The 18,397-nt window shown below is 36.2% G+C and overlaps 1 protein-coding gene across 1 annotated transcript; it reads left to right on the top strand.

The window, feature by feature from the left end:
* The first annotated feature begins 7,964 nt into the window (after positions 1-7,964).
* On the top strand, positions 7,965-9,876 carry LOC145108103 (uncharacterized). Its single transcript, XM_079045100.1, has 2 exons — positions 7,965-8,217; positions 8,581-9,876. The coding sequence occupies exon 2, from the start codon at positions 8,619-8,621 to the stop codon at positions 9,735-9,737; it is 1,119 nt and encodes a 372-aa protein (XP_078901226.1). The 5' UTR covers positions 7,965-8,217; positions 8,581-8,618; the 3' UTR covers positions 9,738-9,876.
* The last annotated feature ends 8,521 nt before the right edge of the window (positions 9,877-18,397 follow it).

Genomic DNA, 18,397 nt, shown 5'->3' with positions numbered 1-18,397 from the left:
CGTAAACCTGTTTACAGCCCATCTTCAAAGACCGTAAACCCAGTTCACGGCCATAAACTCTTCACGACCGTAAACCCCTGTTCACGGCTATACACACCTCTTGAGCGGTGAAAAACTCGTTTTTCCGATTCAACCAAGTTCCGGTAACATTTCCTTAACTGAAAACAAGTGTTTTCCTAACACTTTATATATTGAAATCGCTAATTAGATACATATATGTATTTATTGCTATTAGGATTCCGTTAAGTGCCGCACACTACAACTCGAGGGTTTTCATTCAGTCCGTTGATTCTACGCTTGAACACAGCTACCGGTGAGTTCATTACCCTACGCTTTTATGATTTTTAATGTTTTCAAGGGGGGAGGGGGGGAAAACAAGCCAAATACAAATGATTTTCACAAGTTTTAAACTTATGAAATTGATACAGTCAAACGATTTCCACGTTTTATAAAATATTTAGATATTTTATCCCTTTTGTACTATGTTGAGCATAAGGTACACTTTTATTTTGGAAAAACAATTTCATAGTTTTCAGAACAATTTACAAACCAAGTACATAACATTTTAAGCAAACTATAATGGGTATAGTTTGGGGAATTCAATACACGGCTTTTACCGGTTCAGACTACATACATGGGTAAACATATAAACTATGAAATATTTAGTTTATGATATACATTACTACAAGAGTACAACATTTAATAATTATTTAATTATAATTATTACTTTATACCGTATACAACGGATCCAATTACAAGAGAACACTACAGAATTACACGTAAACTAGATTATACAAAATTGTGAGACTCTACTTCAAAACTGTACCCTTAGGTGTACTAAATTAAATCCTATCATAGTATAACCAGAGTCTCCTGGAGGGAGAGCGTGAGATTTGTGAATATATCTATTCGGGATTGACAATCCTACACCTGAACTGCTAGCTACAGTGAGGCAGGCATGCCTGGGGTGACAAATGTCATTTAACCAACACTTGAAGAACGTTGTAAAGGTCCCTAGGTCATATCAAGCATGGTTATACGAACTCACTATAGTATAAACTAGCAATTGTTTACGGATTTCATTCTTCAATAGTTGTATTTTCATTAATAGAACTACTACATACTACATACTGGTGTTAGCTAGGGTTTTCATACTATACATTACTCACATTACTGGTGGTAGCCAGGGATTTCATGCAAGAACAGAATTCAATAACAAACTTACCATTGGTCTTAGGGTTTAAGGCTACTTTTCATTACTTAAGGAAATATTGGATTTTCTTGGAAACATACAAACATTTTTACTGATTCGTCAACAGGTTTTCATTACAAAACATGCTTATGAACTCACCAGCTTTATGCTGATACTCTTTCAAAACTGCTTGTATTCTCAGGAAATCAATAGACAGGTACCACCTGGAGTTTTGAGAAGACGAAGCAACGTAGAGTCACGTATTTATATTTTTGCTCTTACTTTTGATGTATACAAACAGGAATTAAACAGATGTAAACCTTTTTCATATATGTATTCAATGTTTGGTTGTGTTTACTATGATTGCTATGATACAATTGTTGTGATACTATACATGACGTCATCCACCCCCGAACGTTTCCGCCGTTCCGGTTTGGGGGTGTGACAGGATCTCACTAAGCATTAGCTTACAGTTTGTGGGTTTGTTTCAGGTACATCTGAACCCAAGGGCAAGGGCAAGGCATGATGGCGCGGCGTGCACTCTCACTCGGATATTTATGGGAGACTCTGATATTTTGGAAATAAAGTTGTAATTGATATGGTTTTGAAAACAATTGTAACTGGTTTTGTGGATGATAAACATGCATTTTGGATATTTAAAAATGAAAATTTTATTTTGAAAATTAGGTCGTTACACGTACTGATAGAGTTGGTGATTATTATGATCCGATTTATTTTAAATCAACTGGAATAATACATTAAACCACGACTCTTTATACATCACAACAAAATGGTGTAGCTGAAAGGAAAAATAGGACTTTAAAAGAAATGGTTAATTCCATGTTGTCCTATTCAGGTTTAAGTGAAGGTTTCTGGGGTGAGGCTATGTTAATTGCATGTTATATTTTGAATAGAACTCCACACAAAAGGAGTAAGAATACTCCTTATGAACTTTGGTGTAAAAAGGTACCAAATTTGAGTTATCTCAAAGTTTGGGGTTGTCGAGCAGTTGTGAGGCTCACTGAACCCAAAAGGAAAACATTTAGTGAAAGAGGTATAGATTGTATCTTTATTGGATATGTTGAGCATTCCAAAGCTTATAGATTCTATGTTTTAGAATCTAATGACTTTGTGTATGTGAACACTGTTATAGAGTCAAGAGATGCTATCTTTGATGAAGAAAGATTTACATCTATACATAGACCAAACGACATGATTCAGTAATCTTTTAGCAAGAACACAATTCAAGCCGAAGATAATTATGGTGGTGCAAGTTATGTATCTGAAATTAGAAAGAGTACTAGAGCTAGAAAAAGATAAATCTTTTGGACTTGATTTTTAACTATATTTAGTTGAAGGAACAAGGGATGAGACTGGGTCTCAACACCAATATTGTTTTAATATTGAGGAGGATCCAAAGACTTCCAGTGAAGCTATGGCTTCTAGGGATGTTCATTTCTGGAAAGAGGCAATTCAAGATGAGATTGATTCTATCATGCATAACAATACTTAGGTATTGTCTGATTTACCTCCTGGTTGCAAGGCATTAGGATGTAAATGGATCCTCAAAAGAAAAATGAAGGTGGATGGCACAATTGATAAGTATATAGCCAGATTGGTTATCCAAGGCTTTAGACAAAAGGAAGGCATTGATTTCTTTGATACGTATGCTCGTGTTGCCAGAATTTCTACTATTAGATTATTACTAGCTCTTGCAGCTATACATAATCTTGTGATTCACCAAATGGATGTGAAAACTGCATTCTTGAATGGTGACTTGGATGAGGAAATATACATGAAACAACCTGAAGGGTTTGTTGTAACGCCCGTAGATCCGGGCTAGTCAATTTAGAGATAATAGGGGGTCGAAAACGACTTTTCGACAAAAGATTATTTAGAATAAATAATCTTAACCAAGTTGTAGAATATGTCTCAAGGGTTCCGTACATATAAAGAACGCTGAAATCCGAGTTATAACGAAGAAGTTATGACCCGTCGAAGTTTCGCGACGGAACCGGCACGACACCGGGAAGCGTAAATAGTGAATTTACGATAGAGCGACTTTTAGCCTTAGCAATCTAAATGAAAGTCGTAGAATATGTTAAACCGAGAGCGTCCATAAAAAGAACGCCCAAATCTGACTTCGTATGAGGAAGTTATGATTTTTCGAAGTTTCGGCTTAGCAGTGTACAATCCGAAATTCGAATATTAGATCGAGCGGTTTTTAGCCGACACAACCCAAACGGGAATCGAAGATCTCGTTAATAGTAGTGTAACGATAAAAAGACAGACGAAAACGGAAGTCGGATGAAGGAGTTATGAATTTTTAACGGACCAATCCTGTCCCGGCCTGTTAATAATATAACTTTTAAAATAAAGTCAAAATTAGCCAACGGAGTCTAAACAAAAGTTGTAGAGAACGGTCCCGCCTATGCGTCGACATAAAGAACGTCGAAAACGGAGCTCGTATGTGAAAGTTACGAATTTTTAAAGTTTGGAATCGGATTTGCGATGCCTGATGCGAGATTGACGACGTGGCAACATCTGGGCTGTCCGATGATGATCAAGGCTCGCTTAGGATGAGTGACACGCTACCCTTTGCTACGCCCCGCATCCGAAGTAGGTTACGCCCCGCGTACAACTGGTCTTCTCGGTCCAGCTTCGCCCACGTTGCACCACTGAGACGTCGCCACATGGAGCTCTTATCCGAAGAACGCCCAACGTAGCCAAGGAGTACGCCCAGCGTACGTCCGAGGCTGGGGCTATAAATAGAGGCCGAAGGTAGCCTCTTCTCTTCACAAATTCACCACTCCTTCTCTCACTACTTTCTCTCTCTAAAGCCCCAAACCTCTCCTAAACCCTAGGTAAACCCCCTAGCTCCCGAAGGAAGCCCCGAGGCTCCCGGAGTCCCGAGAAAAAGGGTCTTTCAGTTCAGAAACGCTGCTCCGAGCAAAGCCCAGTTTTTAAGAAAACCCGTTGTAAGTGAGCTACGCCTACGCAATTTTTAATATAGCTTTTAAATAATTATAGTAATGTTATTAGGTCCATAAAATAATTATTTGAGCTATTATTATGAGTTATATTGAGTGTTATTTAACGCTTATATAATAGTAATAATTGCTAGACTATTAATTAGTCGCGGTTAACGTTAAAACTAAACTCTAGTGGTATTGATACTAGGTTTTGGTCAAGGAAAAATTGTTTTGAGATAATGAAGTGCTGTTCGAGTACCGAGTCACCACCTAATCAGGTGAGTGCATAGTCCCTTTCATGAACATGATTTTAATACAAGTATTGATTGAAGTATTAAATATATGTTTATGTGCGAGTTATTTGATGTTTCCTGAAGTACGTGTTAAAGAACATACCTGATTATATATGATTATTTAGGATATAAGAGTAAACCTAAATTAATTATGGGGAATATTGGGTAGTATTTTCTTACGAGTACGAGTGAGTTATACTCAGAGAATAGAACTTTAGTATATGTCATTGATCCGGGAGCATGGATTAGACATAGTCATTGTCCCTAGTCCGAGAGTATGGATTGGACATAGCCAACTGTCATTAGTCCGGGAGTATGGATTAAGACATAGTCAGTCGTCCTCAGTCCGAAAGTATGGATAGGACATAGTTATTCGTCGTTAATCCGGGAGAATGGATTTACACATAGACACTTGTCCCTAATCCGAGAGTATGGAATGGGCACTATTATTGATACGAGAGCATGGATTAGATCCGAGAGTATGGATTAAGTAAGAGGTAAAATTTAAGGTCCGAGAGTATGGATAGTCTCGTTGTGAGGATTAACGGGGTGGGGTAAGAGTTGCTATTATATATATGGTGAAATTGTATATTTTGTGAGTCCTAAATTATATATATGATATAACATTGTGGGATTGAAATCCCTATGTACTCACCAGGTTTCCCAACCTGACCCACTCCACCTTATTTCTATCACAGGTGTCGATATGAAGTTACATTACACTGAGAGATTAAAGGGATGTAGATCACTAGTGTAAATAAATGTAAGTTCTGTTTATGCTTATGTTTCTGTATTGAAGATGACATCCCAAATGTTTTAAAATGAATAAAATACATTTCTTAGGAAATGCTTTGATAACGTATTTATCATGTTTTTCTCGGAACAAATTCCGCAACATTTTTATTAAAAGAAGTACTCTGATTTCTATAAAGCATAAACAAAATCGGTCTTTTCTGGCCGTGAAAATGGGGATGTCACATTTGTGATGCCTGAAAATGAACAAAAAGTGTGCAAGTTGAAGAAATCATTATATGGTTTGAAACAAGCACCAAAAAAATGGCATCAAAAGTATGACGATGTTGTCTTGTCTAATGGTTTTGCATTAAACCAAGCTGACAAGTATGTATATAGCAAATTTGATACTTCTGGTAAAGGAGTCATGATTTGTCTATATGTAGATGATATGTTGATTTTTGGTACTGATTTAGAAGAAGTTGATAAAACCAAGAAATTATTATCATCTAGTTTTGAAATGAAAGACCTGGGGGAGGCTGAGGTAATTCTTAGTATAAGAATTAAACAAGGAAACAATGGGATTTCAATTTCTCAATATCATTACATTGAGAATATATTAAACAAGTTTAACTTTGAGAATTGTTCTCCTGTTAGCACTCCTATAGATCCTAGTCTTAAGCTTCTACCTAATAAAGGATCTCTAGTGTCTCAACTTGAATACTCAAGGGCTATTGATTATCTAATGTATTCCATGATTAGTACTAGGCCTGATATAACATATGTTGTGGGAAGGCTTAGTAGATATACTAGTAATCCTAGTACACATCATTGGCAAGTTGTGAGTAGAGTATTCAAGTATTTGAAAGGAATTAAGGATTATGATTTGACTTATAGTGGATATCCTTCTGTTTTGGAAGGTTATTCAGATGCCAGCTGGATTACCAACTTAGAAGATCACTCTTCTACAAGTGGTTGGGTATTTCTTTTTGGAAGAGGAGCCATTTCTTGGGCATCCAAGAAACAGGCTTGTATTACTAAATCAACTATGGAGTCTGAGTTTGTAGCATTGTCTACTGCTGGTAAGGAAGCTGAGTGGCTAAGGAATTTGATTTATGAAATTCCATTATGGCCTAAACCGATATCTACCATTTCTATAAGATGTGATAGTGCTACTACCTTGGCTAAGGCTTATAGTCAAGTATACAATGGGAAGTCTAGACACTTAGGTGTTAGACATAGCACGATTCGTGAGCTCATCATGACTGGTGTGATATCTGTGGAGTTTGTGAGAACTCAGTTGAATTTGGCCAATCATCTAACCAAAGGGTTAGCAAGAGATCTTGTGCACAAGACGGTCATAGGGATGGGTTTAAAGTCCACCTAAAATCTTTTATATTGAGATACCCAATTCCCATCTAATGTGAGGTTAGATGTTGAATTCAATGTGAAAAACTTGATATTTGAATATTGGAACACATTATTTACATCATCCCAAGGTATGTGTTCAGTACTGCAAGTAATGGAGGTTGAAATTTTATTTCTTAATAGTTCTTTTGAAAAATTGCATTTGCAGGTGCAAGAATAAAAGGACTACCTATATAAGCATGAAGTTTAGCTGCTTCAAGAAGTTGGGACTTGGCTTTGATATGCTTATTGAAGGATGGGACACAAGCTAGTAAAATATAGTGTCAAGTTAGAATTTATGAGAATGTAAATTGTTGTGTATATTATCTTCATGTATTCACCTTGAACAGAAAGCGTTCAATCCTTAGTGACACCCTGATATTCGAATATTTGAAATGAGTAATATACTAATTTGAAATTCAATCGTCACGATATTTCATTTATGCATCAGTTTGTTGTTGTTATGATTTTATTTTAAGTTAATCAAGATTACACTTAAATGGGGGAGGTTTGTTGTGATTTTACATCACTAATATTATTTAAGTGTAATAGGATTAATTTGTTGATCAATGTCACTTTGATAAATATTGAACAAGTTAGGATGGTGTGGAGTGCACATTTGTTTAAATTTGTCTTGGTTGAAAGTACACTGCTATTTAGGGACGAAACCCCTTAACGAACAGGGCTCCGGGGGCAGCGCCCCTGGGAGCGGGGTCCAAGGGGCGGCAGAGCCCCTGGCTGGGGTCGAGCGGAAATATTTTAGATATATGTTATGTTACTATATTAAAAATGCATCAGGGACATAAAATTGTCATATGACAGTTTTAAGACAGGAAGTTTTTCTTGTTATATGATCATTTCGAAATCAGTTTTAGACTTTTGGTACTCTTTTTTTTCATAACATCTTTAACATTCTCTCTTCTGTTTCTCTCTTTTCTGAGTCTTATCCGATTAAAGATTGAGAATATCACTCAAATACTTTAATCTGAAAGTGATATACACGATTCTCAGAATTTCCAAGTGTTTTTACCCCTCTTTTCTAACAAGTAAACTATTTAATTTCCGGCCACAAATGTGAACTTTTCGACAAAAGGGTTAAAATGGTTACTTGGTTGAAAAAGTGGGTTTTTCTTTCGAATTTTTATAAAAGAATGTGGATCCGCACTCCACGTAAAAACGTTTTTAAGCATGTTTTTGCAAATAGTTTTAAAACCACGATATATTTGTAAGTGCTTTTCTAAAAGACGTCATCTTGGTACAAAACTCCATTAAGAAGATTAGGCATTAATCTATTTCATAGGAATAAGGTGCAATAGAAGAATATATGAAGTCCATTCGGACCGTCCACAGTGGATGAGACCCACATCTAATGCGGGTAGTGCCCATATACCCGGAACATTACAGCCTCGCGGCCTACAATATAAATCCCTTCCCGATGCACACTGTCCACTTTCTTAATTTCTTGCATATCCCCAAACCACAATCAAATTTCTATTCTCTGATTTCCCATACAGGTTGAATCTAGGGTTTCTATCCGGGTATTTATGTTTCTTGATCCGTGTCTGGTCGAAGAAAAATCCCAAATTTGCTCTTTCCCTGTATAGAATTTCATTAAATCGAGGTAATTTTTCATTTGTAGCTTGTTTTTTTTATCAATGAACTGAAATTGAAGGATGTTTAGATTTGACTTACTTGTTTGGAACCTTTAGTGGTCTTTTTGGTGTATGGTTCTTTAACAGGCCTAGATTATTTCCTTTCGAGAATCGATTTTTTTCTACTGAAAACTGGATTCTTGCTAATTCTGAGAGAAGATATCCCTGTCTAGAAATTGAATTCGGCTTTTTTTTTCGTAGAGGGGATGAGTTTGATTATTTTGAGCTCATATTGATATTGGTCTGGAGAAATGCATATAATCTAGGGTTTTATTCGAATCATGTGCTGCAGTATAATTATTGCTGAATTATACGATCTTTCATTTCTGCAGTTTAATTCTCGCTGAATACTGGGAGCTGTTATCGCTTGATGGCTGACACTCAGGAAGATTCTAAGTACAGGCCCAATTATGGTTTGAATCAAGGTTTCACACAGTCTCAGATTGTTGGAAAGTATGCTGACGAAGATGATGATGAAGCAGAAGAAGATGATGAAGAACAAGAACAAGAACAAGAACAAGAAGAAACAGATGTTGGTGATAACGAAATGAATGGTACTTCTACTCAGCAGAATGGAAATGACAATGATCATCATCATCAATATGATGATGATGAAGATGATGATAACGATGATGATGATGATGGTGATGATAATACCAGAAGAATGACCAGTGTTAACCTCCAGAGACATCCAAAGAAGAGGAAATTGAAGAGCTTGTTATCAAGTTTTGAATTTTCACCTCGAGTGGCACCTCCATCAACAGTGGCCCCACCAAAATCATCATTTGGTGGAAGAAACACACTTACAGATTGGAGTGAACATGAGACATTTGTGTTGCTAGATGCATGGGGGGAAAGGTTTCTTCAATGTGGAAGAAAGAGTTTAAGGTCTGAAGAATGGCAAGAAGTTGCAGACAGAGTTTCTCAAGAGTCAAAGATAGAAAGAACAGACTCTCAATGTAGAAACCGTTTGGATACATTGAAGAAGAAGTACAAAAAGGAGAAAGCTAGTTTAACAGGAAGCAGAGGTGTAAATACTAAATGGGTATATTTTAAAAAGATGGATATGTTATTATCAGGTGAGAATGTCTTCTTGAACCCTAGTGATAATCTTAATCCTGCAAATGGGGTTGATGATATGAGGGAAAGTGGTGGGAATTCAGATTCTCAAGAGGGTGATGATGATTCCGATTTGCTTCCACCCAAGAAATTGAAATTTAAAGGTGGTGGTGGTGGAGGTGGAGGTGGAGGTGGAGGATCATTCAGATTGCTAGCGGAATCGATTAACAAATTTAGTGAGATATATGAGAAGATTGAAAATGGAAAGATACAGCAGATGATAGAGTTGGAGAAGATGAGGATGGATTTTCATAAGGATTTGGAAATGCAGAAAAGGAAGATTCTTGATAGAGCACAAGCTGAGATAACAAAAGTAAGACAAGGAGATTATGAAGAAAATGATGGATCTGGTGAAAATGTTAGCGGGTAATGTATCTTTTTAATCAACTAGATTTTAATTTTATTATTGTTAATGTTAGTATATTGACTTGTTGTGTAATATTGAGGATGCAACTCTGTTGAGATTGTTCTCTATGCAATAAATGGATGTATTATTAGTTGCCATACAAGCTTATTTTGTCATATCTATCATCATTCTAATGCTCTGTATTTCTCCATTTTCTTGCGTTGGAACTTTGGATCATTTACTTGTGGATCTTTCTCGATGGGGTTTTTATCTGTTCAATCTACCATGATTGTCTTGTTGATTATGATCTGGATAAACGTAATTCTCTCATGCGTAATTCAATCTACCATGATTGTCTAATATCGAGGAAGAATATATGGCTAATTACTAGGGCATTCAAGTAGATGATGTGGCTCAAAACTAACTGTTGGAGCTTAGTGATGACTTGAAGGTGGATATTGTTCATTGTGACAATCAAAGTGTAATATTTGTCACAGTATTTTAAATGTTTCATGAGCACACAAAACGTCGCTATTGTTTTTTCGCGAGAATTTGTTGCTAGGGATTTGAAGGTGAACAAAATTTATATTCATGATAATCCACCGGAATATGATGACAAAGGTTAATGTCTTGCAAGTTGCAACTAAATTTGGTTTGTTTATTAATTTAGTTAGGCATCTCTAATATTTAAACTTTTAAATAATTATTATTTTTGTCATGACTGTTGTCCACTAACTTTTATTTATTAAAAAAAAAACTCTTGTTATAAACTCTCTCTATGGCTATCAACTTAACATTTTTAAAAGCCTTTTTTTACATGAGCTATTTATATTTTTCAATGAAAATGTCAACTAAATTCAAAAGGTGGGATAAACGCTAAAGTTTCTAGCAATTCGAGAGGCTAGTCTCTCCAAAACAAAATAATTGATATAAAAAAAAGGCATGATTTTTCTCCCTTCCCACTACCTAGTAAGGACTACTCACATAACAAACTGCAAAAGGCCTCTATTACTAAGTTACTCTTCAAGCTATCAGAAATCGATTTGGTTTTGCAGCTTTCCCAATTTACCCCTTCAAGTTAAGTACAAATTATTTTGAGCTTAGCAATACATTCGACCTCAAAGAGTCACCTTGTCCTCATGGTGAAAACAGAAAAAAGTCATCAAAAAGTGTTGTGAATAGTCTCTAGTCCTCCCATGTGGCATATGAAAATGGTAATCCCTTCTTTTTGATCTAACACTTGTTGATGTGTTTCAAATGCCTGAATTTTGGATCACACCCTGAAAGTTTCTTCTGGTTCAACCTTTAATTTCAAGTCAATGAAAGTTTCTTCTGGTTCAACCTCTAATTTCAAGTCAACGATCAAGTGTGGAGGAATTATTGGGTTGAAATCTGATTTCCAATTAATCACTTTAGAGAGTGAGACATGTAACACTTCGTGTGTGCGTGAGCCGTGATGTGTCGATTATCTGGAGACAATACACTAGTGGGCCCACGAGTTGGACCACGGTGAGTTTGGTGAGGGATTGTTGATACTACGACTGAAGTTTTAAATATACTTAATCCCCCAACTCAAAATTCACATCTCTTCGTGTTCTGTCCTCCATCTTCATCTTTTGTTGTGCTTAATATATTGAATTTTAATTCGCATCCCTTTCCATTAGTTGCTCATGTTGGATTAAGTGTCTAAGGTCTTAACCAAATTGGTATAATCTTAAAAAATAACAGTGAAATCCTTTTTGGGTTACCCTCATAACCAGAAAATAACTTGGATTGATTATGAGAGAGAGAGAGAAAGAGAGAGAGAGAGAATGAATTATTAATATATTATATGATTAATATATTAATTGGAAATAGTAATAATTAATTAAGAAATTAATCACATCTCTCACCAATATTTTAGTTTCCCAAAAACTCTTTACTATCCAACCCATTATTTTATCTTTCCCAAGCCTTTTGCTACCCAAGGCGAATATGATAAAGTAATTTATAAAATCTTATCATATTATAGCATAAATAACAAATACACAGATAGTAAGCACATATAGCATTTAATAGATATTTCATATCTATATGTAAGTTGAAAGTAACTATGGACTCACTTGATAAAGTGAATGATCAGTGATTTGGGCAGAGCTTCGCCTAACACCTTAACTTTTCCCCTTGACATGACCTAGGTATGATTATTACTAAGTCTTAGTATGGTATTCCTTATGACTAATGATAGTCTAGATTCATCAACAATCCCAATGTCTACATAAACATCTATCAAGTAAGGAACAATCAGTTATGATCATATTGGAGGTAGGGTCTGTTTGGTATATAGAGTGTATTGTTTGGAAATCTCACTTTAAACACCTCACTAAATCCAGCCTAGACATCACTTTTGTAAGTAGATCTATCAATTTAATGACTTTGGAATCCTGATAAATATTAATTATAGGTTCATAATAATGACTACGACTATAATTAAAAGTTACACTTAAATAAAATAAGTGTAACTTAACTTACAGAGTAATTCTAGCGAAACTGGTAATTGTGTGGACGTAACTCTGACCCAAAAACTTCTAATCGTCGGCTATTCGACACAGCAGGGCCTCACTAAAGTAACCGTGAACTAGGGAATAAAGGGAGCAAGGGCTAGAAATGATCTCCACAGGATTCAGAGGAAAGATATGAGAAAATGAGCTGAGAAATGAAAATTTTATAGGATGGAAACTGAAGCATTTCGTGCACCTGGTTCCTGCGCACCACACACTTGGTCGGTGAGGGTGACGTGGCTCCAGCAGGCGTTTGATATGTGTCGTCAGTTGGGGAAAATTCCGATTTCTTTAAAAATTCATATATTTTCCGTACGAGCTCCGTTTTCGATAAATTTTATATTCATGCGTAGCTATCGACAAGATCTAAAACTTTCCTTTAGAGCTTAGCAATACGTTCGGCTCAAAGAGTCACCTTGTCCTCATGGTGAAAAGTGAAAACAGAAAAAAGTCATCAACAAGTGTTGTGAATAGCCTCTAGTCCTCCCATGTGGCCTATGAAAATGGTAATCCCTTCTTTTTGATCAACACTTCTTGATGTGTTTCAAATGCCCGATTTTTGGATCACACCCTGAAAGTTTCTTCTGGTTCAACCTCTAATTTCAAGTCAACGATCAACTGTGGAGGAATTTTTGGGTTGAAATCTGATTTCCAATTACTCACTTTAGAGAGTGAGACATGTAACACTTCGTGTGTGCCTGAGCCATGATGTGTCGGTTATCTGGAGACGATACACTAGTGGGACCACGAGTTGGACCACAGTGAGTTTGGTGAGGGATTGTTGATACTATGACTGAAGTTTTAAATATACCTAATCCCCTAACTCAAAATTCACATCTCTTCGTGTTCTGTCCTCCATCTTCATCTTTTGTTGTGCTTAACATATTAAATTTCAATTCGCATCCCTTTCCATTAGTTGCTCATGTTGGATTAAGTGTCTAAGGTCTTAACTAAATTGGTATAATCTTAAAAAAATAACAGAGAAGTCCTTTTTGGGTTACCCTCATAACCAGAAAATAACTTGGATTGATTACGAGAGAGAGAGAGAGAGAGTGAGAGAGAGAATGAATTATTCATATATTATATGATTAATATATAAATTGGAAATAATAATAATTAATTAAGAAATTAATCACATCTCTCACCATTATTTTAGTTTCCCAAAAACTCTTTACTATCCAACCTATTATTTTATATCATGCCTCCAAACCAGAACGACGAAAACGTCTTGGGGTGGATGACTTTCATGTACAGTATCATAACAAATGAATAGTAGTGATCAAATCATTATGTAACTTCCGTGTTTCTAGGCTAGGCATTAATGATGACGTAATAGTCTAGGTCAACCTTTGTAATTTGTTTTGAAATAATAAAATGTGTTATTTGATTATTATGTGTTTTATGCTTAATTATTATAATTTAATGAATTAAGGATAAAAATAAGCGTCGAAAATAAAAGTTAGATGAACCCGATATCTATGAAGAAAGTTGTAGTGGTTGAAATAAGGATTCCGGAGATATTAAGAATACCGAAATCCAAGTTATAACGAAGAAGTTATGACATGTCAAAGTTTCACGACAGAACCGGCACGACGCTAGGTGACGTAAAAAGTGAATTTAGGATAAAGTGCTTTTTAGCATTAGTGATCTAAAAGAAATTCGTAGTATACGTTAAACCGAGAGCGTGCATAAAAAGAACGCCCAAATTTGACTTCGTATGAGGAATTTATGATTTTTCTAAGTTTCGGCTTAACAGTATGCAGCCTGAAACTCGAATTTTAGATCGAGTGATTTTTAGCAGAAACAACCTAAACGAGAATCGAAGATCTTGTCGATAGTAGTTTAACGGTAAAAATACAGACGAAAACGGACGTCGGATGAAGAAGTTATGAATTTTTAACAGACTTTTCCTGTCCCGGCCCGTTAAAAATATAATATTAAAAATAAATTCAAAATTAGCCGACGGAGTCTAAATGAAAGTTGTAGAGCATAATTTCACCTACGCGTGGATAAAAAGAACGTCAAAAACAGAGCTCGTATGCAAAAGATACGAATTTTTAAAGTTTGTGGCACAATTTCCGAGGCTTATCCGAAGTAGTACGCCCCGCGTACTCGGAAGCTAGGTCAGAAGTTCAACACGTCGCCTACTCCCTCGCATGCAACACGTATCATACAATTGCGACACGTCCGAGCTGATTCTCCAGTACGCCCAGCGTACCGAAGTTACGCCCAGCGTACACCATATTTACACCCAACGTAATGTTGAGCCTCGGGCACTATAAATAGTGTTGGATATAGTGTCTAAGTCCATAACTTTATTTGGTATGTACTTGACCCGACCCGGCATGGTCCATTTGGGTTGCATGGCATTGCAATACTTGGATAGACTAAATGAGAGAATAAGGCACTTATGATTATTAATATATTATAAGTTCTAATATATTAATAATAGTATTATTTAATTAGTATTGATCAAGTATTAATCTAGTATTAATTTGGTGATCAAAGTGAGACTAATTAAATATATAGGGTTGATTATGACAATCGTCAATTCTTTTATGGTGGATTAATGATCCATGGTTTATGGGTTATGGATGTAACCATATGGAGCTCCATGGATAGTCCATGGGAGTTACAAATCCATGGGTCATGGGAAATCAAGAGTCATGACAATTAAGGGCATTGATGTGTAAACCCTAATTGTGACAACACTATAAAAGGAACCCTATGGCTAGCAAAAGAGTGAGCTAGTGGACCTAGTGGACATAGTGTTACTAGAGAGGGCAGAACCAATTTTGAGTGCTAGAAGTATTCTCTCAAGTTATTCCAAGTCTTGTGGTGTTGTGTGAAGCATTTGAGGCACAACATTTGGGGTGCTAGGCTCACAAAGTCTTGAAGGAATCCAAGCAACAACAAGGTATGTATTTCTACTAGTTTTATGTTTTATGTAATCCCCATGCCATGCTAGTTAGGAAATAACCTTGAAAAAGAAATTTGCATGTATATAGAGAAAACATAGATTCAAGGTTATTAGGGTTGCATGTACACTTAGGAAGTGTTAGAATGCTCAAAACCCATCAAATAGATCACGATGCCATCCGAATTTATGTTACAAACTTTCATTCTCTTACCTTCTACTTGCTTCTATATTGCAAAAATTACCCCCAAACCTATTATATTATCCTAGCATCATAAGCAAGTCCCGGAGAGCCCCAAGATCCCGAGAAAAAGAGTTTTCGAGCCGAAACTCTGTCTGCGTGAAGCCCAGTTTTTTAGAAAACATCCTGGTTTTATCGGAAACAATCGTTTTAAGAAATGAAGTGCTGCCTGATTTTCGTTAAAACAGGTGAATGTATAGTCACTTTCATCTTACACATAGATATGAAATATTATATACAAAATACGTGCTATGTGTATATATGTTGTTTGTTTATTTGAGATGGATGTTGAATATATGTTTTGTACATGTTTTAAACTATATATGTATTTTATATCTACAAATATGTTGGGTAAAACATGGGTAGATGAAATAATTGGTGTGTGATAAAAATGAGTTGGATGATGAGAAGGAAGGTGATATAGATCATGAGATGAGGGTGAGAGGTGAAAAGTGAGAAAAGCTTTTACCCAAATGTTGGCCCCCGTCATTCAGCAGAGTATGAATGACAACCATGGACTATTCTAGACAGTTTATGGAACACTAGCAGGCTCGCAACCTGTAGGTGTTGTGAACTACATGTTCATCAGATGTACTCTAAAAACCCATTGACATGCATTGTAGGTAGATTCTCATGAATAATGCTGTCGATAAATGAGAGCTATGGATTTAGCACATGTTGTATAAACCCTGACAGCTATGGACTTAGTGCATGTTGTATAAACCCTGGCGACGATGTACTTTGTGCCTATTTGACATAAATTGTTGAGGAAAAGCAGTGTTGTCACCCCGGTGGTTGCCTTATTTGACATAAATTGCTGAGGAACCCCCGAAGCAGTGTTGTCACCCCAATGAAAATCCTTAGGCTAGGTCCATTGTATAGGTGTTTAGGGACGTAAAGTGAGGATAACGGGAACGGGTAATCAGGGTTATTGTTGGTTGATGAAATTAATAAATTTATTGTTGGTTGATGAAATTAATAAATTTATTGTTGGTTGATGAAAATTAATAAATTTATTTATTGTGGGTTGAAAACCCTATATGCTCACCAGGCTCCCAAGTCTGACCCACTCAGTTTTCTATATTACAGGTAGTGGAACAAGAGCATAGTTGGGCGATGGCGAGGGATTTTGGATTATAGGCCAATAGATACAAATAAATGTTGTAAGGCCTATATTGTACTGTTTATGCTTTTGATCTGTATCGGAACATGACATCCCAAGGTTTTATAATACAATGAAAATACATTTCTTTAAGAAATACTTGATAAATTTTTATCATATTTTGTTTTGGGGACAAATTCCGCAACACCTTTTGAAAGATTACTCTGATTTTATTTTAAAAAGCATAAACGAAATCGGTCTTTTCTGGCCGAGAAAATATGGATGTCACACATTACAACCATCATATTGAATATTTAATAAGTTTACATTGTACTCAAAACATTGTTTTCTTGATATCAAATATGAATAGAAAAAATGAATAACGTGATGCGGTGACGCCCCATCCTCCAAAAACTCTTTGATTACCTGTTTACTGATTTCCTGAGAATACAAGTTGTTGGGTATAAAGAGTTGTGTCATTGGGCCTGTTCCTTCGGTCCATTGTTATCACGGTTTGGGTATGTCCAGCCGTGTTTATGTCATTAGGGTTTAGTATATAAGATGCATGCATGCATCGTTCTCTATACACTTAATTATTATTATTCCTTTCATAGTATTGTAACCCTAGCACACCTCTACAGTCGAAGTTCTTTATCGAGCTCTTCTGAGGTGGAGCATATTAATCATTCTGCACCTGTTTGATTCATAGTGTGTTCTTTGCTTTTATTGTGTTTGATTAAATCTGTTACGAATCTAAACGATCATAGAGAAGTTAATTCTCATCAATTGGTATCAGAGCAGGAGGCTGTGTAATTCATACGCGTCTCTTCTGTTGGAAGAATCTCTTTAGGGTTTCCGCTTTTGTTGAAATCGTTGGAACTGTCATCACATTTATTGACGTTGTTCCACGTTTTTTATAAAACCCTAATTCAATATTTACAAGTATGGTTCTTGACAGATATTCAAAACAGGTCATCATGTCTCACAAAGATTCACAAACAAACCCCATCAACATATCCAACAGCATTGGATCTACTACGAGAATCCCAATTTTATACACTTAAGATTATGAAGTCTGGACGCATCACTTTGAGGACTATGTTCTTGGTGAAGAGAATAATGGGTATCTAATCTGGGAGGCTATCACCTTGGGTCCGTTTGTTCACTCTGGAACAAACAGAATCATCAAAACTCAAAAGGAGTACAATAAGCTGATGATCGACGTGGAGAAAATTCCTCAAGACGAGAAGGACAAACTGATGTGCAACATTAAAGCTATGAGGATGATCAGATTTGCCTTGCAATCGGATACTTTTCGTCTAGTTAGTTCATGCACAACGACAGAACAAATCTGGGATAGGCTTAAGGAGCTGTATTCCACAGATGAAGATCTAGAGCATTCAATACAAACTCTTTTGCTCTCTGAGTTCGATGACTTCAAGCAGAAGCCAGAAGAAAAACTCATTCAGGCGTTCGATCGTTTCAATCATCTTCTCAGCAAGATGATCAAGCACGGAATTGGAAGAGAAGTGATCGAATAGAAGGTCACTTTTATGAATGGTTTAAGAACTGAATGGATGGTTGTGGTATCGACAGTGAAAGCTCATGAACAGTTCAAAAACTATTTGTTGGCGAAGCTTGTAGGAATACTCAAGTCACATGAGAGTGTAGTGACTAAGGAAACGAAGTTAGTGTCTGGTATGGGATCCTTGGCCCTTCTCTCAAAGGGTAAGAACATGGCTAAAGAAGAAGAAGAGTTGGATCTCTCTGAATGTGATCTGATAAATGATGAATATGTACTAATGATTTCCAATCCCAAGAAGTTTGCTCGTAAAAAGTTTCCCACCTCCAAGAACTGAAACTGGCAAGGGAGCAACAGTTCCG

The sequence above is a fragment of the Lactuca virosa genome, chromosome 4 (genome assembly GCF_052849685.1).
Source record: "Lactuca virosa cultivar CGN04683 chromosome 4, Lactuca_virosa_CGN04683_v6, whole genome shotgun sequence".
NCBI classification, from domain to species: Eukaryota; Viridiplantae; Streptophyta; class Magnoliopsida; order Asterales; family Asteraceae; genus Lactuca; species Lactuca virosa.
The sequence above is the reverse complement of the archived record's forward strand: the minus strand, read 5'-3'. Positions and strand labels throughout refer to the sequence as shown.

What these genes read in the sequence shown, in the direction of transcription:
- LOC145108103 (XM_079045100.1), top strand. Translation starts at nt 8,619, where the DNA reads ATGGCTGACACTCAGGAAGATTCTAAGTACAGGCCCAATTATGGTTTG.